Below are 25,422 nucleotides of genomic sequence, written 5' to 3' on the forward strand. Positions count from 1 at the left end.
AGACCTTGGGATGTGAAAGATGAGGTTCTAGAATCACTGACTACAGGATTCAGCAACCCTAGAGGTTCGGCCCCACCAATGTACCTGTGGCCCACGGCTGTCATGGCTAAGGCCAGGTAACAGCCAATGGGCATGCCCGCCTTAACAGCCTTCAGGAGAGGATGAAATGTGGGTGACTCTGTCATGTCAGGCACAGTGCTGGAGAAGGGGACAGTTGGGCAGTTCTGCTGCATTCCATAGTCATTTTTGTGCAGTTTTAACCTCAAGATCAAGTTCCAGGCCCACTGGTTAAAGGAGGTCTCAGGTGTCTCTCCGTATCGAACAATACTGGCCAAATATGAAACCTAAAACAATTATTTTAAACCACATTAGTCACATACACATTAAATCAGCAGGCTCACCCATCTCCTTTTGTGATCAACAATGCCCTTGAAAGAGAGAACTTATTATTTACTGGTACTCAGTGTTTGCGACACTAAATTAAAAAGTCTTTTCTCGCTCATAGTGACTACTTCTGCTTGCTTGCTAGTCAATCTGAGTCAGCTCATGCAAAAGAGTCATAATATAAAAGTTGCTACACAACAAATGGTGTGTTGGTAAATAAGTTTAACAACCAGTTGGAGTGCAGGGTGCTCGTTTATAACATTTGCCAATTTTAGTGTGCAAAAAGAACTCCCACCATGGTCAATTTCAACCTACTGATAGGTTAACAACCTGGCCTGCAAAGTTCCTGAAATTTTCCTGGGCCAGTGTAAGCCAGCTCCAGCACACCGCTGTAGCTCAACTCTAATTCCACAATATTAAAATGGTCATAGTAGTATGGAGGCTACTTCTTAAAGAAAACTCTTTATGCAACCAATATCTTAAATTGCCAGAAATATTACTAGGAAACCTAAGGGTAAATACTGTAACTTTATCCACCCAAGCCGTTTATCATACAGACATACGTTCTCAACACATAAGAGAAGGAAATACCTGCTTCATGCTTTCAGAAAGAAGCCCGGCATATGGCTTCTGTGCAAGGTATTTCTGGTACGCTTCGAGAATCATTAAAGCCACTTCAGCATGGACTGCTTGATCCAGATGAAGGGTGCCCTATTAAAGAGAAAAATAACCACAAAGATGCCATCTTGATTTTTATATACATATATCTGAAACAAAAGACTAGGCAGAATAGTAAAAAAGGATCTTGGATACAAAAGCTCAATTTTCCAAAAATCACATCCCCTAACAATGAAGTTATAAAATGACAATAAGAAAAAAAATTGACATCTTAATTTAAAGAACCATTACACTGCACCTAGATAGGTATGGACCTCAGTCACCCCAGACCCAAGTCATATAAGGTTTCCTTGAAGGTAACCCCCTTCCCCACCCTAGAATCTCTTAGACTTTGGGTTATAAGTTTAAGGGCATTGCACAAAACAGGAAGATGTTTAATTATTATTAATTAAACAGAAAGGTACTTAATATTTTAAGGCTACATTCCCTTTTCTTGTTCTACCATCACAGAAAATATTTTAAAAAATGCTCAACAACACAGGCAAAATATTCCTTCAGGAGCCTAAAGTTGTCTGTCAGATTTCCTACCCAGTCTTACTTTGCAGCCTGAAAAAATACTAGGTTGTTGGAAAAGTCATGATGCACTTTTGCAAGGAAAAACATAGAAAAAATACGTCATGACTTTTCCGACAACCCAATACATTCCTTAACCCTCTCACAGAAGATGACTTTTCTAACTCTAACAAAAGAGCAAGGAGACTCTCACAGGGGAGTCTTCATGAAGCTCTCTGGGAGAGAGGGGACGGGTTCTGTTCACAAGCAGAGAATGTGAAGGTGGAGAGCAGCCCCCTGCAGCACTCACCCACCAGCATGTGAGAGAGAGAAGAGCCAGGTGGACCCACGGTCAGTTCCACATGGTCATGGGCACCCTGGGGGAAAAGCACCCTGGCTTCAGAGTCCTCATCTGTACAGTGGGGGTCATGGCCATGCAAACCACACACGATGGCTGGCTGGGAAGACTCAATGACTTGCTCAGAACTAAAGCTGGCACACAGTTGGAGAGAACCGAGTTCTCTCTCATTTTCCCTTTAAAATATTTAAATATTTTGGTCAAGGAGCCAACTACTAAAGCCTAGGGTAAAGAGGCAGGAATGGTTTAACAGTCAAACTCACTTGACCTGACATCTTTGGAGACATATGATAGGTAGCAAGCCCTTAATAACAATAAACTATTAACGAAACTACCACCACTGAGTACTTAAGATGTGCCAAAAACTGTTTATTATGTCTTAACTTGTTGAATACTTACAACAACCCTGTGAAGCAAGCTCATTAATATCAATGCTTACAGATGAGCAACTGAGGCCCAGAGAGTTCAGGAAGCTTGCTCAGAGTCACACAGACAGCAGGTGACAGGGCTGGGATCAGAACCCAGGCAGTCTGGCTCACAGCTCAGGCTATTAACCAATGCACAGTGCTGTGGAAGACAAATCTGGCAACGACATGCAAGACAAAACCCAGGAGGAGGAAGGACCAGAGGCAGGAGAGGCAATTAGGAGGAAGTGCAGTGAACAGCCAGACATAAAACAACAGATCTACAAAGAAATCGTCTATAAAGAAAAAGGGAAGAACTCTCAGTGTGGAACAATTAATCTTCATTTTAGAGGATGCTCACTCTGCAAAGCAGAATTAAAGAGAAGATTCTAAACTCTGACACAGCTACTGGATTGTTGGAAAAGTCATGACGCATTTTGTCTATGTTTTTCAAAGGTCATTTATTTATATAAAGAACAAAGATCAATCAATGATATATTACCCATTTTATTCGATAACCTTTTGCCAACTTTCAGTGAGCTTCATAATTCCTCATTCATAAAAGGACCTGTCTTTATTTGTGAAAAACTGAACAAGGTGCCGATTTACAGTCTCATCTGAATTGAACATTATACCACGCAAGGAGTTTTGAAGACAGCGAAACAAGTGGAAGTCTGATGGTACATACTCACCAGGTGAGTATGGTGGGTGTGGCAACACATCCCATTCAAGCTCCAATAATTTTTGACGGGTGATCAAACTTGTGTGTGGTCTCGCGTTGTCACGATGGAACATAACTCCTTTACAATTAACAAGCTCTGGACATTTCTGGATGGTGGATTCGTTCAAACTATCCAATTGCCGACAGTACACATTCGAATTGATTGTTTGGTTCCTTGGTAAGAGCTCGAAAAACACAACACCTTTAAAATCCCACCACACTGAGAGCATAACCTTCCTCTGATGAATGTCTGCTTTTGATGTCATTTGAGGCAAATCATCACGTCAGGTCCAAGACCGTTTGCACACCACATTGTTGTAAACAATCCACTTCTTATCACCAGTTATCAGTCGCTTCAAAAAAGGATCATTTTCCTCATGTTTAATGAGCATATTGTAGATGTTTATACGTGCCGTCAAATGAACTTCTTTGAGTTCATGCGGAACCCAAATATTAAGTTTGCTTACATATCCCAGCTTCTTCAGGTGGTCGTGAACGCTTGAATGATGGATTTCAATGTTTCTTCAATCTCTCATGTCGTGTAACATGGGTTTCATTCGATCAATGCCTTTATTTTGTCGTCATCAACCTCGGTGGGCCTCCCTGACCGAGGAGTGTCGTTGAGATCAAAATCACCAGCACGGAACTTTGTGAACCATCGTTGGCACTGATGTTCTTATAGAGCCTTGTCCCCATAAACTTGATGCAACTTTTCACAAGCTTGACATGCGTTCTTCCCTTTATGGAAGTAAAACAGTAAAATATGGCAAAAATGCACATTTTGGTCTTCCATCTTCAACTTGTTCTAAAATCTCCAAAACTCAACCAAATTGCTCAATTTTATTTTTAGAATGAAGCTAGAACTGTCAGCTGTCAAATGACATAGGAATAACATAGATGTGAATGACTCTAGTACTTCCAAAAATGAATAGTGCCATCTGTCACAAACATGCGTCATAACTTTCCCGACAACCCAATAAAAGAATTTGCAGACTTTGCAAATGATACTAGAAAATGTTAATGTTTTGAGAAAACATTTCTTTGAAACTGATGGATGTAGAACCACCAGTCTCTAGGGAATGGTTTTCATACATACCTGTTCACCAAATCCCCAGTTCAGTCCTTCTAGAATAACACAGGCCAATTTGTTCTTCACCATTGTCAGGTTATAATTCAATAACCAATCCCGAATCACAGCTATCTCGGAGGCAGAAGGTCGCCAAAGATACAAAGGCAATTCTTTAAACAAGTACAAAGAGACCTTATTAAAAAGAAAATGATAATAATTAAAATCAAAACTTAAGGAAAACCCTATATTACTGCAATACTACATTATTAAACTGTTTGCTCGACTTTTTCTCCAAAAAAAGGTGCAGCTTTAATTTTTAGACAAATGAAATGGACAATCAGATCAAATGAATACTGAAACTAATGATACACCAAAAGCACATTTTGTAATACTTTATAAAGTTCAATCTTTTTTCAACATGTAAATTGGTATACTTCCATTTAGGAAAACTACCATACTAAGATCCAAATTTAACATCATGATAAATCAGGGGTAGGTAATTCATTTTACAAAAAGAGTTAGCACTTTAAAAAATTATTTCTTCTATGGTATTTAAAAAGATATTTCTATTAGCTTCAAAACACTCTAGGGAGGAGGGGCCAGGAGTGGATGGAGATAAAGATGAAACAAAATCAACCAAGATCTGGTCATTGTTGAAACTGGATGTTGGATACACAGCAACTCACTACACTTCTCTACGTTTCTATATATATGAGAGATTCTATAATTAAAAAAATTTAAATCCTGTTTACAAGAATTTTATAGCACCACTTTTTAAATAACATATCCATGTATGCAAATTAAGATAAATCTGGGTTCACTTAATACAGTTTGCTTTAAGGAAGACAGATCAGAAGATTATTTATAATCTCTAGAAAAGTGCCAAGCAGTGGAACTATAATGCAAGTCACAAATGTAATTTTAATTTTTGTAATAGTCACATTTTTTAAAATTTTTTTTATTTTTTATTATTATTATTTTTTTTTAGCTGAGCCATCCTGCCACCTTTTGGCGGCTCAGCAGCAGCTCAGCTTGGGCCAGACTCGAACCACTCTTGCTCAGAGCTCAAACTCTTGAGCAAGCTCTTAACCAACTGAGCCACCCGGCCGGCCCATAGTCACATTTTTTAAAAGTCAAAAACAAACAAGTAAAATTAATTTAATATATTTTAAATTCAATATGTCCAAAATATTATCATTTCAACATGTAATCATTACAAAAATTATTGGTATGCTACATTTTTTGTTCATACTAAGTCTTCAAAACCCAGTGAGTATTTTACACTTACAGTGATTCTCAATTTGGGCTAACTACATTTCAGAGTCTCTACAGTTACATGGATTGGACAACACAGGTTTAAACATACAATCCAGCATTTTTCAGGTTTCTACATGGGACGCAAAAACAAAATTTGAAAGAACAATAGAAAGAATGAATTTTAAAGAGATCTTTCCTTTCATTTGTGTGTGTGTATTTGTATATATACTTAGTTAAGTTTTCATGAGGATTTATTAATAAAAGTCTTGAATATTCTGAATAAAATAGTAAAATAGTTATTTTTTAATTATAAAAAAATCCTACTTCATCTGGTGAGTATCTGACAGAAAGCAAAATAATGGCACTAAATCAATGGATATAGTAATGAGATTTGGACAGAAAAACACCTACCCCAGCTACATAAAATAATGGTATAGCATGTATCTGCCCACCAAGAATGAAAGGAGGCTATCAGGAAAGACCCTACGTACATTAAAAGGCTAACAAGGGAATATTACGAACAACTCTGTGCCAATAAATTCAACTAGTTAGATGAAATGAAATAAAAATCCTTTAAAGATATAAATTACCAAAACTGACTCAGGAAAAATAAAAATCTGAACAGTTCTCTGTTTAAAAATTTCAAAAGACTGTCCACAAAGAAAACTCTAGACCCAGATGTTTTCACTAGTAAACTCTATAAAACATTAAAGGAAGAATGAATAACAATCTTATAAAAACTCTTACAAAAAATAGAAGAGGGAATACTTCCCAACTCATGTAATATAGTAAACATAAACTTAAAATCAACAAAGACGAAAACTAACAAAAACACAAGAAAATAAAATTACAGATTAATATCCTTCATGAATATATATATGTAAAAATACTCAACAAAAAATATTATTATACTGAATCTAGCAATACATAAAAAGAACAATACACCACAATGAAATGGTTTTTATTCCAGGAAACAATGATGGTTCAACATTCAGTCAATGTAATTTACCACATTAATAAAAAAGGAAAAAAATCATAAGATCATCCTAATGGATGCAGGAAAAGCAACTGAATAACCATTCATGAAAAAACTCAGCAAACTGGAAATGGAAACTTTCTCAGCCTAATATAGAGCAACAATGAAAAACCTACAGCTAACATTATACTTAATGGTGAACTTTTGAAGCTTTTCCGCTACGACAGGGAACAAGGCAAGGATGTCCACTCTCACTACATCTATTCAATATTGCAATAAAGGACACAGTCAATGCAATAAGAAAACAAAAGGAAATTAAAGGCCTAACAATTAGAAAAAAGAATCTTAATAAGAACTCTCAACAAAACAGAATTTAATGTAAAAAAAAAGTACCATGTACTGTTCCAAGTGACTAAACGATAGAAGGACTCTTTATAAATATAGGTCCACAGAAAAATACTATATCATTTTAAACATTCCTCTTAAAGTTATTACACATGACTATCTGCCATTAGAAAAACTCACACATTATGGCCTTCTTACAGATGAGGAAAAACTTCATTAAGTGTATGGTCTTATTACATGGTACATCCATACAATGGAATATCATTTGGCCATAAAAAAAGAATGAAGCACATGCTATATACAACATGGATGAACCTGGAAAACATGCTAATGAAAGAAGCCAGTCATAAAAGACCACATATTGCATGCTTCCACCTACATGAAATGTGCAGAGTAGTCCAATCTATAAAGACAGAAAGTAGATTAATGGTTGCTTAGGGCTAGGGGGATGGAAGGACGGAGTGTGATAGCTAAGGGTATGTGGTTTTTTTTTTGAGATGATAAAAATTTTCTAAAATTGATGGTGGTAATGGTTGTACATATCTGTGAATGTACTAAAAATCATTGACTTGTACACTCTAAACAGATAATTGCATGATATATGAATTATAGCTCAATAAAGCTATTACTAAAAACTACATAAAGATTACAAAAGTGATAGTGACAAAAGACAGAAATAAACTATATGTGTCTTGCTCAACTTAAATTACTACTTTTAATTTTGCTTTTGACTGATTTAAAAGTGTCTTGTTTCTTAATCAAAGTTGTTTCTTCCAAGCATAAAATGAGAATTATGAAAGCCAAACAAAATTATGAAATAAAAACTGTTAATAAACTATAGGCTTTATAGTTAATTATTTAAAGTAAAAACCTGGTATTGAGGAAGGTAGAAAGGTCACTTTGAGGAGATTAAAGAATAACAATCATAGCTTTTTATAAGCAGCAGCTAATCCCGAGTAGGCATGGTGAATGGCACAGAGCTTGGGACACATACATGTTCTCTTCATCCTTTTGTGCTCATGACTCAGTCACTCCCAACAACCTTGCTTTTTTTCCCACTGCTCCATTATTCCAGGATTTGAAAGGAAAAAAAGGCAACACAAACAAATAAACAAAATCAGTGCTCTTACCATTCCAACCTGGTCAATGGTGTCTTGAACTCTATCCAAAAGGATAGAAATTATCTCAGGGTGAACAGCGGTGATGGCCCCTAACAGCTCTCGACCGACCTTTGAAAACGTCTCTCTGGTGGACAGGGTGACATAAGAGACCTAAAGCGGGAGGGAGGGGAGAGAGCACTTTCAATACCAATTACCAGTCAAGACTCATTTCCATAATTTACTTATGATATTTTCAAGTAAAGCAGAAAGAATCTCACATTGAGTCTCAGTTCATAGCATGTTCTAAAAGATACCAAAATCTTCAGAGAACAAAGTGTCTACCCTGAGGCTGGAAGGTGGGAGGAGGGGGAATGGAGGGGAAAGGTGACTACTATGTAACAATGACCTCAAGTGCTGGATTCAGAAAATACATCCCAAAGTAGCAATAAAATAATCCCTTCTGTGTTAAAACTTTCCTAATTTGAGGAAATCATTAAAATAATGAAAATCAGAATGCAATTGATGGAAATACATGTTCACTCCTACAAAATAAGATCCCCAACTACAAGAGCATCTAAAGCAGCAGTTCTCAACCTTCCTAATGGCACGACCCCTTAATACAGTTCCTCATGTTGTGGTGACCCCCAACCATAAAATTATTTTCATTGCTACTCTATAACTATAATTTTGCTACTGTTATGAATCGTAACGTAAATATCTTTTTGTTTTCAGATGGTCTTAGGCGACCCCTGTGAAAGGGTCGTTCGACCCCCAAAGGGGTCGCGACCCACAGGTTGAGAACCGCTGATCTAAAATATCAACGTTTACCAACTTCTCTTGAACAATGTCTTCCAAACTACAGGTTACAATCCATTGATGCCAATGTCCAGCATTTTTTAATATAATGAAATAGAACAGAAAAATAACAGTATAGTAAAATAGAATAGAAAATGTGAGTGCATCCAGTAAGATTAAGTATTGCTTCAATTCACGCATGTACTTACACATGTACACATACAGTATCAGAATGTAATATAGAAGGTAATTTTTACTATGAGTACTGGTCAAAACTTTTGAAATATTATTCAAGAGCATAAATATTAAGCAATGGATCTGGAGGCTTTAATCTCATGCATGGTTACAAAGTAGAAGTATAAGAGCAGCCTAACAGAGTATTTGATCCTGGAAAAGAACTCATCCAGTTCTGTCATTCTCAAACTGGAGTATTAGATGGAGGGTAATAAACTCTGAAATCTTCTTCAAACATAATTTTACTTGAGTTTACTTGAATATTTTGGAGAAAACATACTTTATGAAGACAGACAGATAAAATACAGCTTAAATTGAAAATGTGCATGGTTTTTTTAATACACACAAAACTCCAATGAATGTTCTGGTAACCATTTTGGTATGTCCCTAGACACTCATGGGTCCAAAGTTCACTCTCCTCCATTGTTAAGGGGTGGCTCTGGAAAAGGATCTCATCCCAGCCTGTCATTTTATAGATGAGGAAACTGAAGCCCGAAGTGGTAAGGTATCTTTTCTGATGTGAGACGGGCAATTAATAGCAGCTTTAAAACAAACCCAGGCCTTCTAACTCTAGGTTCAGTATTCTTTCTATCATCTCATTTAAACTGGCTAAAAGCCAGGTTTCCATGTTACTGGCAGGGTGGGAGGCTGAGGGCCACGACAAGAGACAATATAAAAACTGAGTGTCAGGCTGTGCCAGATTGTCTATTTCTTACCAAAACCCAGGTATCAAATGTCAAAAGATAGTAGGTGGAAATGGAGTGGGTATGATTCGTATTTTCAATATTCCTTATAGCAAAATGATGTTCCTCTGATTCTCTATTTCACCCATGAGTGCACAGAGTATATGGTAGTCATGTTTGTTTGTTTTTTTAAAGCAATCCCAAAAGAATCAATAGGTGGACAATCCAAAAGAAAATATTTTTTAGCTGACTTCTAAAACTTAATATTCTAACCTCATATATCTCCAGAACAATAATTTTTATGAAGTCTTCATCCACATCGGTTCTTCTGGCCTGAGCCATCTGCGCAAATGTCGTCAGAAGGCAAATCTCTTCAGAGCTATTCATGGAAGAAAGACACTTCGCAAAGTTCACAAAATGTTCTGGGTCTGCAAGAAAATTAAAATGGGGAAAAAATAAATATATATCACTTTACTCTTCCAGAGAGAAAGAAGATATAAAATTAAAATACATTTAGAAATATTTAAAGATACAAAAGCTTTCTTGGAGTTATTCAGTGTTCCTGGGTTTTTCCCATGTATACAGGAGGAGATATACATGTTATTAAACTTTAACTTCTTTCCTGCTGAAATAAAAGACTCTTTGTTCCAGAATGGATTTCTACAAGCATCAGGAAGAAGGCTGGCCCTGATAAAATTCCAACTCTACATATAATGTAGCCTCAGAGGTGACATTTAACATCTCCAAGCCTCAGTTTCCTCATTTGTCTCAAAAGGTGATTTAAGATTAAATGACATGTCACTGTGCTTTGTAAAGCACTACTCTGTCACTAGGTGAGCCATCTTCAAAGGCACACATGAAGCTACTTGGTAATTGTCAGGCAAATGAGTGACAACCCTACTGATGAAAACCAGTTAAGACTGGCAAACTATCAGCACAAACATGGCATTCCAAACAAGAGAGATTTGATTATAATATTTAGGGCAACAAATTAAATTATAACCATGACTGAAATATTGATGAATGGGGCAGTTTATACATTTTGCCTGTTTCTCAGGGGATGCCATGTAATCAATATTACATTTTGTGACTAGAGGACAGTATTGACCAACAGCTTTGCAACACGTTCCAGAAAACTAAATGCTGCAAAGGTAAGTTGTATGGAGGGAGAAAAAAAAGAGTCTGTTTAGAAAATATATTCTCTGATGGAACTTTTCACAGCAAGAAGGCAACAGGCCAACAATTCTTTTCCTGTGTGTACGCACTAGAGAAACCAAAGGCAGCACAGCAAATTTCCTGGATTGCCAGAATTACTCCATGGGGCGCTGACCAAGCCAAGTTTCATTTCCCATCCCCAGACTGGGTTTATAATAAGAATGACTATCCAGAGCATTTCTGGAGTGACAAAAACTGGAATTATCATTCTAATAAATCAGAAACCACAAATCCGTTTTTTCAAATTTCAAAATGATCACACGAGTACACAGCGTAAAAACATCCTCTCTTAGTCCTTCTAAAAGGAAAGAGAAGAAAGCAATGAAGACAAGACACACAGGTAAGGAAAGATGGATGCCGCCTGGCTCGGCAAGGCTGTACCTTGCAGTTGCTTCTTGCACTCGGCGGGCGGGAGGGCAGTGCAGAGCTTCCCCAGGTCCCCGCTCTCCGCCTGGTGCATGAGGTAGAAGAGCTTCCAGAGCATCTGGACCGACAGCGTCCCAAAGGGCATTTCCGACATAAAGAGCCAAATGCCAAGTCTGCGTGATTTAAAAAAGCAGGAATCATTTTATATGTCTTTCAACTTCACCACACTGAGAAAGCAGACAAAACTTCAGTTCTGACAGGAAAAAAAAAATTCTTAAATCCCAGCAAGTTTTCTAACATGCTTCGGTAATAGGCACCTCGAGGATGGATAACGACAACAGGAATACTCACGAAGCACTGGGTCTGTGCCAGGTACTGTTCTAATCACATCATGTATATATCACCTCATTCCATCCTCACGAAAACCAAGGCAAGTACTATTATGGGTATTATCCCCAATTCACACATGAGGCTAAGGCACAGAGAGGGTGGTAGTAAGAGGCAGGGTTGGGTTTTGAACCAAAGATCCTACGAACACCCGGGTGATGAAAGGCTGCATGGATGTGGGCCTAAATGCCTGAGAACGCATACAGGTGCACGTGTAGTGGGTGGGAGGGGAGTGGAAAGCCCTCCAGTGACTCCTCAGTCATCACCGAAGTTCAAACTCCTCGGCTCTGTGTTCAAAGGCCTCCACAATATAGCGCATACCCATATTTCCAACCACAGCCCTCTGTGCATTCAGAAGGAGACCACTCCTGGCCAAGCCTGGACAGAACCCCCTACCTCCAAACCCCCGTCCCTCCACTTGTGAAGCCCTGCCCTGACTTCCTCCTCAGCACCATTACAGGATCCCATCCGCACCTGACTTGGGCATTACCATTCCCTTTATCAGTGGTTCGCACACAGCAATAGGCTGCAGAAAAACCCACAGACCTTGTGGCAAATGCAGATTCCGTAAGCCTGCCTCTAGAGACCCTGGTTTTGTGGGTCACCACTGGGGCCCAAAAGTGTGCATTTTTTAGAGTCACCTCAGGTGACTCAGACTCAAGTGGTCCTCAAATCACACAGTGAGAAGCACCTCAAGTTACTGTGATTTATGGATACATGCTAACCACAACAATTTGAGAGCAGAAACCAGGTTCTATTCACCTTTGTATAAAGCAGTATGTAACCCAGAGTCCTATTTTTAATTATCCAGTACCTAAACCAGTATCTCAAAAACAGTCAACACTCAAATGCTGATTAAATTTTTATGCTATGTGAATTTTATCTCAAAAAAAAAATCTAAATAAAACAAGGAGGCATACAAAAATTGCAGCTATAATGTATTTTAGGCAAAACTACAAATTGGCCAATTAAAAATAAACAAAGCTTATTAAGAGAAAAAGACAAAGAAGTTAAACAGTGCATGCTTAACCCACGTCTGTGAGCCACCAGGCCACTTGTGGTCCAAACCACCAGCTAAACTCCTAAGCAAAAGTTGAAGAAACTTCTCTTAAGTTTGGGTGAGCCAGGCTTCTGTCTTAATAAATAACTATTGTAACATCTCACATGGGACCTGACACTCTTGCATAAAGGTTCCCAAAACATTCAGGGGAAATTGCAGAGGTCTTAAAAATAATGTCACAAGACAGTGTGTATCTCAGGCTATGAAATTCCCTCTATGGCAGACATGCAGTAAACCTGGCTTAGGTTTCTGCTGTCATTTGGTTTTAGTTTGTTTTCTTTTAAGTTAGGGGATAGCTACTGTCAGAAATTTTCATTGGAGTGCCAAATAAATTTAAATGTCATGGCCTTAAATTTCTCATATTATTTCTTCCCTAAAATAAATTTCCTAAATTATATTCAAGAACAATGGTTCTCAATATTTTAAAGTTTAAAACAGTTACATCTTTGTGAATTACAAATTTAATGTTACAGGATGGTCCACAGCTCAGAATATAAAAGCTAGTAAGTAACTATGGTGAGAGCATTGCCTCAGCTAAACAAGCACAAAATCCAGTGACAGGAGATCAAAGCTGGAAGGCTCTTCCCCAGGAGCAGACCAGTTCTGTGAGCAGGTGTCAGGATTCTGAACAGGATTTGGTGTACCTCATAAGACCTCCAAATTTATGAACAATATAGAATGTAACAAGTAATCGAAAGATAAATTTCTAAGCCCAAGTTCTATTTCTCTTAGATCCATGCCTTCTGAGTGCTTAAAAGTGGTTAAGGCTTAGTCAAGGAGTCCTCATCTTTCACTAAGGGAGCGGTTATTCTGTTTTGTCTAAAACCGTAAAAGAACCACCACTGACATATGAACAATAAAGTCAGAAAATCATTTGTACCGTGTACTGCGCATCTATCCTGCCTCACTGCAGGCACCAGAGACAGGTGTGAAACAGAATTCATCCCTGCTCAAGGCACCCCAAGAGTTCAGGGATGGCAAAACTGAGATATCAGAACCCAGTTATTTTAAGATTAAAAAAACCCCAAAAGAATCATTTTAGTCAACACTACAGAGAAGAAAGCCCATGAATTTGCCAAAGATAAGGAATAGATGAAACATACTAAGACATTACTCTAAGAGATCTACTTCAGTCAATCTCTCTCACTAGCAAGAGAGCCATTTCTCAACAATTATCTCAATACTTCTCACCTTTTGGCTTTCAGCACATGTAGGACAGCTCTCAAAAACAGCTCGTCAAATTCAACCTGTAGTTTCTCCATGGAGTAGGGCTCCAGGGCCAAGCCCAAGCCTGGGTTGTGGCTCACATACTGTGCCCAGTGGTCACTCACATAACCAAGGGTCATCCTGAGCAGGAGGACAACAGCACAGCTTCGTTAATGAGCTCAGCTTTGCATTGTATTTGAAGCATTAATTTATTCAACACATAATATTGAACACCTACTATCTTTTAGATTCTGAAGGAAATTCAGTGGAAGGGGAGAACCTTACCCTCATGGAGCTAACTTACATTTAGTGGAGGGCAAACAGACAATAAACAAAATAAAGTAAAATACATCATCTGTCATGTAGCTAGCTATAGGTGACATTGCGAAAAATAAGTAGGAGAGGGGAGTAACGTTTTTCTGGGGTTGGTGGGAGAGGATTGGTTGAGAGCAGGGCAAGTCCTTACTGACAAGGGACGTGTACGTAAAGACCGGAAGAAGTCACAGGGGCATCTAAGCGAAGATCACCCTGGTAGAAGAAACACCAGTGTGAAAGCTCCAAGGTGTGCGTGGTATGTTGCAGAAATAGCAAGGTGGCTCGAGTGCTAGAGCCAAACGAGTGAGGAGATTGGCTGGAGAGAAAATCAGAAAAGTACCAGGAAACCAGACCATAGAGAGCAAATAGGCCACTAACAGACTTGGGCCTTTATCCGAATGCGACTGAGAGCGGAGTGACATGAGCTGACTCACCATTCACAGGGAACTCTGGCTGTTGTGAGCATAAGCTGGGGGCGGGGTGAAGGGGGAACACGGGCAAAAGCAGCAAGGTAAGTAAGCAAGGTTGCTGTGATACTCAGGGAGAAACCCCTAAGAAGGAACTACGGTGGTAGCAGTAAAGGCGGGGAGAAGCTGGGTTCTGGAAATAGCATGTTTCATGGACTCAAAAGGATGCACATCTTTCACACTTCAATCCCTGAAACTGGAATGCATGTTAAAACTGACAGCATGCTATAATTTGGCGGCATTTTTTTCTTTCTTAGTGGCACACAAAAAATATCTTCAGAATTGGCAGTATCTGAGTTTTGATAAAAGATGGTGTTTTGAAGATAGAGATGGCAGAATTAGCTACTAGACAGGATGTGGGGGTAAAAGAGAAAAATCGGGGATGACACCAGGTGTTTTGGCCTGAGTAACCAGAATAAAGTTGCCACGTAGTGAAAATGGGAAGAGTGTGGAAGGAGCGGTTTAGAGGATGGGAAGAGTGCTTTCGCTTTGGGAATATTAAATTTGGATGTTTATGAGTCATCCAAGTGGAGGTGCTAAGTTGGCAGCTAGATATACTAGCTTATGAGTATATCTTAAGTTGGGCTGGAAATATAAATCTGAGAATTATATGAGTAATTATATGATATTTAAAGACATGGGAATGGGTGAGATCTCAAGAAGCAATTTTGGATAAAGAGAGGAGGTCCAGGGACTGAGCCCTGAGGCCTTCCAACATTGAGAATAGCCATAAATAGCCACGGAAGCAGAAAATGAACAGCCAGTCAAGTGGAGGAGAAACCAGGAGACTGTGGTATCCCGGGAACCAAGCAAAGAAAATGTTTTAAGGAGAAAGGAACCAACTATGAGAAAGGCTGCTGTGTGAACTATGTGAGAGACACAAAGCAGGATGCTGACTTAGAGCTGGCCATTGGATTAGCAGTGCGAAGTTCATTAGTAACCTTCATTCTTCAGAGCTGTTTGGGTAGTGTTGGGGGAATGCCTGATTGTGGAGAGAAAACACTGGAACCAATAGATGACCTGAGGAAAGGGACCTTGTTGAAAACTGTCCTACAATTGGAAGGTATGAGAAGAATCTGTGATAAAGAAAAGCAAGCAGATAGAAAACAAAGAAAGAATAATCAAAATTTACTACAATAATCAGCTGTAAATATTTATGTAGAAATAACAGTGAATACTGATCTTAAAACAATAACAGTATGTTTCCTACAGAGTTATTGCAAGAATAAAATGAGAAGGCATAGTCCTGGCACATGGTAAGCAGTTAATCCACACAAACATCAAGCAGGTCAGCCCAAAGACAGATTTTACCTTATTTACCAAGCAGAATCAGAAAATGAGTTATCAGGCCTACTGATAAAATGTAGATAGGCTTTTAGTTCTTAAGAAATTACTCTCCAAGTCACCAACCCTCCCTTCTCCCACTATCTCATTTCCATTACATTCTACTTACAGGCTTTCTCTAGACCTTAAAAGTGACCCCCGGCCTTTCAGGGAATCCCATAATCATTTACCTGGCTTTGTAAAGCTGATGGATACAAATCTAAAATAAATTAATTAAAATCAATTTTGTCTTGGAAACAAAAATAGAAAGAAGTTTTATACCGGGGATGCCAAAAAAATGTATACAGGTAGACACTAGTCTACGTTGCTCAAGCAGCAGTTTGCCGTAATCAGAAGTGTCTGGACACTGATGGTAACCACTTTGAGCACCTCTTGTAATTGCAGAAGTCAAACATGACTTGTATTCATCTTTTGTTATTGGTATATATTGAGTATTACAATTTTAATAGTTTTCCTTTCTTAAAATGTGTATACATTTTTTTTGGTGCCCTCTGTATTAATTTGTGGGGAAGAGAGGTCGGAAGAAATAATAGTGTATTTGTATGCTGTAGGGAATGACCCAGTAAGATAAAAAAACTTGATGATGCAGTAAAGAGGATATAAAATTAATTCACTGAAAAGCAGTACATATTCTCAAAATGTATATTTAATAATAAAAGCATAAACCCATTTTTCACTCAAATAAATGATAATGCTTTCCCAGTTCCAATACAGTGGCCACTGATGAAATCTTTGCAACTTTCTTTAAATGTCATCTAGCAGAAACTGGAATAAGAATGAGAGAACAAACAGGAAAACAATGACACAAAATAGCTATAATTGATTTCCCATAGCTAAGTGATAATCCCCAGGAAAAAAGCTAGGAGGTAGAACAAAAGAGAGAGCAAAGGAAGGGGAAACAGACTGAATTTTCCTTGACTCAGTTCAGTTTGGCCAAGTTCAACCCAGCAGGTGCTTTAAAGATCTTGATTCCAAGACCAATTATCTAGCCAACCAGTTATATTTGAGATAATTAAATATTCTGACTGGAAGCATTTAGAGAATTCCCATCAGGTAGTTGGTGAAAAAAAATCCTTACTTTTATGATAAATAAGACCTGAAGTATACACTAATATGTCCATCATCCCAATTATGCCATATCTGTGTCTGCCCAGGGTGAAAGCAAATAGAAATGATGCACCAACAGCAGTATTACCTGATCATATAGCCAATTCGCTTCACAAACTGCCTATAGCGTGCTCTATTAAAGGTTTCTAACCCCACAGCCAGAAGTTCCACTAATGAGTTAGCAAACGCAAAAATTTTCATCATCTCTTGAGGTCTTGTTGTTTCAGGTAAATAATCACCTGGAAGTTAAAATCAGAGAAAAGGAAAAATTATAATTACTAAGGAAAAACAACGAAGGACACAGTAGAGACACCTCAATGAGGAAACAAAGCCAAGATGGAGAAGAATTAACAATCCCCTCCGGCTCCTATGACAGTGTGAACTGGGAAACCTGAGACGAAGTATAAAATTAAAAGTTTATGCAAGCTGGGCAATGTGCTAGCTAGTCACCCTTTTTGCATTGAAGCACTAAGTAGGAAATTACAAGCACAAGAGAAACAAAGGAAGCCTCATCAAGGTGTGACGCAGTCATCTCCGTAGAGTATGGCCAGGCCAGAGGCCCTGAATCAGGAGCCTACACAACGTGTAAGACCTGATGCTGAGTTCCTGTGTTTGAGCTTGCCACTAACACGTTTTACATATGACAAAAGAAATTAGTCTACCTTTTGCCTTAAACCCAAGAAGATGTTGAAAGAGTTCATGAAATGGAAACTGTGATAAAAGGATAACCAAGTCATCTTCATTAAGGAGAATCCAACTGGTCTCAGGATCTTCATCCTAAAGGAAAAAATGCAAAAGCACGTCAGCTGATTTGATCAGCTCACACCATGGTCTAGAGGTACAGGAGCCAACTTATCACAGGTCTCAAGCATACATATGTGGTATTTTCAGAGTCTTCATGGACTTGAACATTTAAGATCCAGGACAGAGATTTATAATATCAGTTCCAGAGATAGGCTGCAAATCCCCTGAAACTGCGATTACAATTTTACGTGCATCTGGGTCATGTCCGTTCTTCAATGGTTAAAACTGCTCTTACTAAATTTCCACCCCAAAGGTTTAAAAAAAAACAAAAATTCCTGGAGATTTTATTATAAAGGTCAATGCTTTGACAACATCAATTAAAGCACCATGTACTAGAGTCCAAGTTATTTTAGCTACAAGTCTCATGCTCTAAAATCAAGGTCTACTGTTGTACTCAACAGATTTGTCAAGAAGCAATTAGCATTTGCTTCACATGACTGAAGTTCTGTCATCAATCAGTGCTGTTAAAAGCAGAATAAAAACAACAGTGGTCATACACAGGGATTAGACAGGGGGATCTTCCCGGGGTTTTGTTTGCTACAGAGCATTAAAGTCCCCTTAAAAGCCAAGCTGACTTGATATCCTAAGATATCCTACATTCAAAAGAGAATGCAGTAAAAAGATTTAGAGATCCTAAAGAATTTGTCACCTCAATTTCAGAAAGGGACTAAAATAATTCATTCATAATTTCCTAAATCATTCATTTCACCCTCTTATGTGTCCTAAATGGCTAATAAACAAGAGTCTCACAAACTCTTAAGAGCAGTAGCTCTGAAATCTGGCTGTACATTAAAATCACCAGGCAGACTGAAACATTTGGATGTCTGGGTGTGGGCCTGGGCTAGGTTTTTAAGCTGCCATGGGTGGTTCTAATAGACAGTTAGTGTCAAGAAACCACTGATGTGGGTAAGCCAGAGTACCTTCCTCCCCAGAGGCTTTCTGGGTCAACAGCACACCTGATAGTCTCATCTAATCCACAAGTTCCTGAGTTCACTCAACAACATTCAGTGAGTGCTAATCAGGAGCCAGGCACCTCTGCGGAGTCTTTCATCATCTGTCTCTGGGATTAAATGCAGGAAGGCTACAAGAAAAAAAGACTTCTCTCTTAGGAGAGACCACGCTTGGAATTTAAAAAAAAAAAACTTGCTCCACTATAATCTTTAAAAGACAAATTTGCACCAGCTCCTGAGAAGTCCTTTTCAGGATGTCTGTTCAGAATCTAAGAAAGATGTCTGCACAGCCACATCGTTTACCACCACGTCACCACCTCCTGGAAGCCCCAGGAAGACTGAAATGATTATGAAGGCACTCCAACTCCTCAGTGAACACTAATTACACAGACATGATCCCCACAGCTGCCACCGCTGTCTTTCTGCCCATTCTAAACACTTTCAACTCCATTTAAAGAGAAAGAGTTTGAGTAAATCCAGCCCCTGGCCATCCTGGACAAGCACATCAAATCAGGATTCGGACCATAAAAGCACCAGGGCTGGTAACGAGCTGGAGGGAAAATTCCTTACAAATACACTAATATATGTACAGTGGAAAGTATAAGTGTTATCTTGAGAAGTTGGATTTTGATCATCAAATTCTCACCAAAAATAGAAAACCATCTTCTACTTTTCAAATGAGAAGATCTGGAAAATTTGTAAGAGTTAAGGTAGAACCTTGGTAAGCTCCAGCTCTTTATTATACAGACTCAAGTAATCTGTAGGTGAGATCTCAAGCCCAGAAAATTGTGACGACATAAAAGACAATCCTAATATAAAGTTTACATAATATAGATTTACATAGATGTTTCCAGGTTCCAAATTCCCCCCAGCTCAACAGGGAGATATTCTAGAAAAGGGTGACAGCATAGCACACGACTCAGAGCACAGGTTCCAGAGTCTCCACCATTTAATGAAAATATGATTTGGAACAAATTCCTTCACCCCCCCCCCACCTCAGTTTCCTCAGCTGTAAAATGGGGTCATAACAGTACTTGCCTCAAGGGGTTGTTAGGAGAATTAAATGAGATAATATGTGGGAAGTGCTTAGAACAATATTTGGCACATAATAAAAAGAGCTCAGAAATGATTAATCAAAATAATACAAGCAAGACGGGTTACCTCTTCTCCTCCCTCATCTACTAGTGTCCACGACCCAGACGCAGGCCCCGGAGAGGATGGCTTCCATTCACTGGGTTTCATGTGGCACAGGAACTCTGCTCGATTTCTAAAGGACAAGCGAAATCACTCCAATCACAAACATGGAAAGCCCACACACATGCGTTCTGGATCACCTACTCCCCCTGAAGAAGAGTCAGACATCAACCCAATCTTCAAATGGTCTAAATTAGTAAACAAGAAAAGAGAACTAGTTGACTAAAACTCAAGGAGACCAAAGTGTCACTAATTTTAGTGCAGAGACCACGACCACTCTGAATTAGTAATGGTGAGCAATTGCAGAAAAGTAGTTATGCCAGCACCGCTCCTGTACACAGTGGGACCTCAGTACATATGAACTGCTGCAGTGCCTTAACTCTAACCAGGCTTGGAGTGTTGCCAGGTCGGTGCTTTATTGCATGAAAAAGGATAGTCTGCAGGGAGTGCAAAAGCTTGTTGAGGGAAAAAAAGTACATCTAAATGCAAAAAAAATTTTTTAAGTCAAATCATATCTATCTATGCAGGAACACACCCCTGTATCCAGGCGGTAAGAGAGAAGAATCAAGGGAATTCCTGCCAGCCAGCTTTCACAAAGGGCTGGCTAGACCTGATGAGTAGGTATAACAAGAAGTTTCTTCTCTTAGACCACAACTCAGTTCTCAGTCCTCTGTTCCTTCCTCTTTGGTCTGACCCTGAAAATTCATCCATTCCTTCCTTTAACCAGGAACTTTCTTCCATGATTCCCAGCTCTGCAGCTCCAGTGCTGCCTTTTCAACAGGAGGAGCTCCCATCCTAAAGCTCTAAATGTGTCCTCTGGGATCTGTCACTTGTGTGTCCAACTGTAAGCCTCAATGATGCACGTTTTCCTCCTTACAAAACAGCTCCTTCTATCTTTTCTGCCTCTTGGGGCTGCCAATGCCTTCTCGGTTACTCGGACTCAGAATCTATAAAGTTATGTCTGAACCACGCCTCTTCCACATTTTCTTTATTTAGTCAACTACTTAATCCTTTCCTGGGAAGATGACCTTTAGGTTCCCCTCTTTGTCTTTCTCAGTACCGTTACCCCAACTCAGCTTGGAGGCAGACTGAGAGCTAGTGGTGGCAACATAGTTCAAGGTCACCTAGACGCAGACTCCGCCTTCTCCCCCAGGTAAGGATGTGCCCTCTTGATGATGGGTTGGGTTCCAGAGCCAGGAGAGCCAGACGTCTGTAATTGTAAACCAATTAAGCAGAAGCATACTTTGTGCCTCCAGTTGAGCCTAAACTTCCTTAAAAGCAACTTTTACCCTTGTTCAAAAACTCTCAGTTGCTACAAAGGCCAGATCATATAAAATCTAGATCCCTGTGTCTTAATATCAAGGTCTTCTATAATACAATTCAACTAGTTATTCGCCTTTACTACCATTTCCCACACACCCCTTCACTCCAGCCAAGCTGACCTACCTGTCCCCCAGGCAGCCGTCCTTACCTGTAATTGGGCCCACTGCTCACTGTTCACCCCACCTACAGTACCTCTGCGCCTTCTTACTGAAAGCCGTTCCATCCTTCTACACGGAACCCTCTCTGACTACTCCATTCTACTTTCTTTAGTCTCCTCATTGCATCAATCATAGCTTCACAATTTAGCACTTAAATCTCAGTGGTTTTTTCTTTTTTTCACCTGCCACTAAATCTCTTCTTCTCAGGAACAGGTAATCTTTTCTGTCTCCCCACGGCACCTTTTACAATGACATATGTGACAGGAGAAGCAAAACCACTAAAAGTGGGGCCCAAAAAGGTTAATCATTTCTACATAAGCAGTTAATAGGGTCACTTTGGGGCAAAGCGTATCAAACCCAAAGAAAATCTGCAATATTCTGGAATGCTAACACTTCCCTTAGCAACACTTTGGATCTGGGCAATTTAGGACACCAATCGTTCAACAGAAAGAAGCATTTCAATTTCTATTTCAAAAAGCTCTTCCTTGGGCCAGCCGAGTGGCGCGTTTGTTAAGAGCTGGCTTGGGATGCCAGAGGGCCCCACTTCGGATCCCACATATGAGGGCCAGTGACACTGCCCTCTGCAGCTGAGATGCTGAACAGCAGCTCAACCTGGAGCTGGGCTGCCGTGAGTCGCGGTGAAGGCGTAGGCTGCAGCCCCTGTGGCAGTGGGTTGCCATGGGCTACCGTGTGTAGCCAGCAGCCAGCGTGAGCGGCCAGCAGCCACTGTGAGCGGCCGGCCAGAAGCTGGCAACTGCCTCGCCCGGGAAGAGAGCAATGATGGTGCCAGCTTGGGCCAGTGAAGCAACATCCTCCACAACTAGACTGAAGGACAAAAGGACAGCAACTTGTCTGTTCCCCTTCCCCCAATTCCCCAATAAAAATCTTTAAAAAAAAAAGCTCTTCCACACTTACTTGACAGGAGCCATTAGCAGGGCAAGGGACTGCATAAAATGAAAGACCCCTGATGGGTTATTCAACACTTTGATCTGAAATCAGAAAAGGAAAATGCATACTGTAGAAACCAACAACCCAAGTAAGTATCCATAATCTTAGTTCACCAGCATTCTGACAAAGGGAGCTGTTAAGAAAACAAAGATGGGACTGGCACCTAATCCACAAGAGAACACAGTTCACGGGTTATCTGGCAGTACTGATTCAGCTCCACTCAAAGAGCACAGGTAGCTGAGCAGTTCACATCAATTACCTGTAACAATATAGGACACAGCACAATAGTACTATTTTAATCCAAAAATGTAATCTAAACAAAAGGTAATGTGGAGAAGTTGAACTTGGCATATAGTTGGCTTCTCCCCATCTGAGTGGTTGCAATGAATAACAAAACAACCCAAAGGCAAGCAGCAGAGAAGGGAATCTATAAACCATATAATCAACACCTAAATTGATTATATGAGAGTTGATCACACAGACATGAAATCTCTGCCATATTCAAGAACTTTAAGGTGCCAGTCATTTCTATTTTACCTGTACTAACTGTGGTGTCAGGTGGGTTAATTGAAAGAAGTTGTGTTTAGTTACAGAAAAAAGTCCTAACGAGCCTTCCCACACATAAATTTTACAGAATTAAATACTACTGAACCTACCAAGCCAGACTACAGCTGAGTTTTTGCAATTCTATGTTAATTTCAACAATTATGGGTGGCCACAAAGTTTCAGCATAAAAACTCCTACAAATAGATACTGGATATATTTTTAAGAGTCTTATTTTAAATATCAATATTTTCAAATAACCTTTTTTTAAAGTTTTTTTTTAAGTAATTTCTTCAGGAAAAACGTTCAACAAAATCTCCCTCATATATCCCTCAAAATCAGAAGGCTCTTCATCATACCTGGATGAAAGGAACAGCCCATTTACTAACACCAGCCGGGCATCGAAGAATATGGTTTAGAAGGAAGAAGTGATCTCCAGGACAGCCAACTCTTTGTAACACTGAAACCTGAACAACAGTGGACATAACAGTTTCACTATTTAAAAAGAAGAATGTATCTAGAGGTCTAGTGAAATCACTGATCTGATGTTTAAATACACATGATCTTTCAAAAGAGTAATCAAATATAAAATAGACTACTGACTGCTGAGTTTCTACCACCAGAGGTACACAGAGGCCTAGGAATCTGTGAGTAGTCTGATAACAAATATCTTAAGTAGTTTCTAGGCAAACCCAGTTTTCACATCGGGCAAACTACAAATCGCTAACGTTCCTGGCAATACGTGAATAGATAGAATTCAAGTAATCTACTCTCAGTTTGCAATTGTTTCTCAAATCCAAATAAGTATGCTTAGAATGTCACCTCATATTTAAGAACTCCAGTATGAACTTAAGAAAAGCACACAAGGCAGCCGCTTTGAGAAACATAACCAATAAACAAATAACCCATCCCTGTAACATTCCTCTTTCCTACATTTTTCGATATCTTTCTTTTTTGCCTTAAAAAAATTTTTTTAAGTATGATTAAGTGTAACATTAAACATAAGATGATAAAAAGAAGTGATGTGGGAAAATTTTAGATCAGATACCCATATTCTGAATATGCATCTACTTAAATCTAGCATGCTTCCCACATTTCCATTTCTTCCTAAGTTGAAGCAAGAGATCATTCAACATAAAGTTTATCAGACAGAAAAGTCCTTTGTGCTTAATAATGCACTCGGTAAGTGTGATTTATTTCCATGTCATGAACCAAGACAATGTCACTAACTCATTACATGAAACTGTTGAAGAAAAACAATAAGAAATAATTCTTACGTTACCAGGGAAATAAAAGAAAGAAAGACTACCGTGTCTATTTCTGTTCCCTTACCAATTTCTGCAGCCAGAGAAGAATGTCCTCCTGGAACTGAGTGTCTTCGTTAACTCTCCTGGTGAACATGAACAAGACACTGACGCACTCCTTTAGCTGACACAGATCAGAGGGAATGCTTTCTGCCTGTTTAGAAGCTGTAAATTAAAGAGAGAGTTAAATGGGCCTTTTGAGCTTCTTTTGCTCGGCCCGCTCCAAACTCTTTGGAGTGTACTTTCTCTTCTAATAATGACCCTTGAGCCATTCTCTACTGCTCGGGCCCACTTCTGTTTCTTTGAAATGTATTTTTTCTTTTAATAAACTCCTTTTTCTGCAACTTTAAAAAAAAAGAGAGAGAGAGTTAAATGAATCCCACATAAATGGTGTTTGGGGGTAGGGCGGGGATATTTAATAGCTCCACTTTAAAAAAAAAAACAAAAAACACCTCAAAATATTTACTTTAGATGAAAATCCAAGGAGAAAAATTGCATCAAAATATCGGAATTTCTACTAAATATGTAAACCAAAAGAGGATTTAATTTTGTTAAGTATTTCAAAGCAAGGGAAAATTAACTTCATCAAATGTTTTATTTAAAAATCAGCAGCTCTCTGGCCCAGCCCCAGCTCTTTGATTAGTTATTTTACACATGATACAGTAAAGCTTACTTTCTTTTTTTTGAAAGCTTACTTTCTTAAAACCCAAAACGAAATGAAAAATTCAGAACATGATAGATCCTCTGGCGAAAATTAAATACAATAAAAACAGCCCAACAAGGGGCCAGCCCAGTGACTCAGTTGGTTAACAGCTTGCTCAAGGGTTTGAGCTCTGAGCAACAGCGGTTCAAGTCCAGTCTGAGCTGAGCTGCCAACAGGTAGCAGGATGGCTCAGCTTAAAAAAAAAAAAAAAAAAAAAACAGCCCAACAAACTGGACAAGCAAAAATAAAGTACAAGAGACAGAGGATGAAAAGCTTTTCTGATTACCAGTTCTACAATCAAACACTATCTGGACTCGATTTGGTAACAAGCACACAAATTAGGACAGTAAGGGACATTAATGATGAAGAGCGAGCTTTGTTGGCTTCCTAGAGAAGCAGAGAATGACAGCCATGGGGAAGGGAGCTATGGCACTGCTGTCTAGAAAGGCTGTTGAGGCAGATCTCAATCCTATACGAGGGGGGTAAGGTGCAACAGCCAGCACAAAATGGTGCCTTGTAATACCAAGCAGTG

General features: G+C 39.1%; 1 protein-coding gene across 1 annotated transcript in view; it reads right to left on the bottom strand.

The window, feature by feature from the left end:
• EPG5 (ectopic P-granules 5 autophagy tethering factor) overlaps positions 1–25,422 on the bottom strand; it is a 108,654-nt gene that overhangs the window by 69,002 nt on the left and 14,230 nt on the right. Inside the window, exons 4-16 of the mRNA XM_019652712.1 lie at positions 24,216–24,352; positions 23,243–23,350; positions 22,308–22,381; positions 19,879–19,984; positions 17,626–17,740; positions 17,052–17,202; positions 13,716–13,871; positions 11,093–11,250; positions 9,770–9,924; positions 7,815–7,955; positions 4,134–4,298; positions 976–1,095; positions 85–344 (exon numbers count right to left, since the gene is read on the bottom strand). Of these exons, the coding sequence (XP_019508257.1) occupies positions 85–344; positions 976–1,095; positions 4,134–4,298; positions 7,815–7,955; positions 9,770–9,924; positions 11,093–11,250; positions 13,716–13,871; positions 17,052–17,202; positions 17,626–17,740; positions 19,879–19,984; positions 22,308–22,381; positions 23,243–23,350; positions 24,216–24,352 (1,846 nt within the window). The remainder of the gene's footprint in view (positions 1–84; positions 345–975; positions 1,096–4,133; positions 4,299–7,814; positions 7,956–9,769; positions 9,925–11,092; positions 11,251–13,715; positions 13,872–17,051; positions 17,203–17,625; positions 17,741–19,878; positions 19,985–22,307; positions 22,382–23,242; positions 23,351–24,215; positions 24,353–25,422) is intronic.

Source organism: Hipposideros armiger, unplaced genomic scaffold (genome assembly GCF_001890085.2).
Source record: "Hipposideros armiger isolate ML-2016 unplaced genomic scaffold, ASM189008v1 scaffold_186, whole genome shotgun sequence".
NCBI classification, from domain to species: Eukaryota; Metazoa; Chordata; class Mammalia; order Chiroptera; family Hipposideridae; genus Hipposideros; species Hipposideros armiger.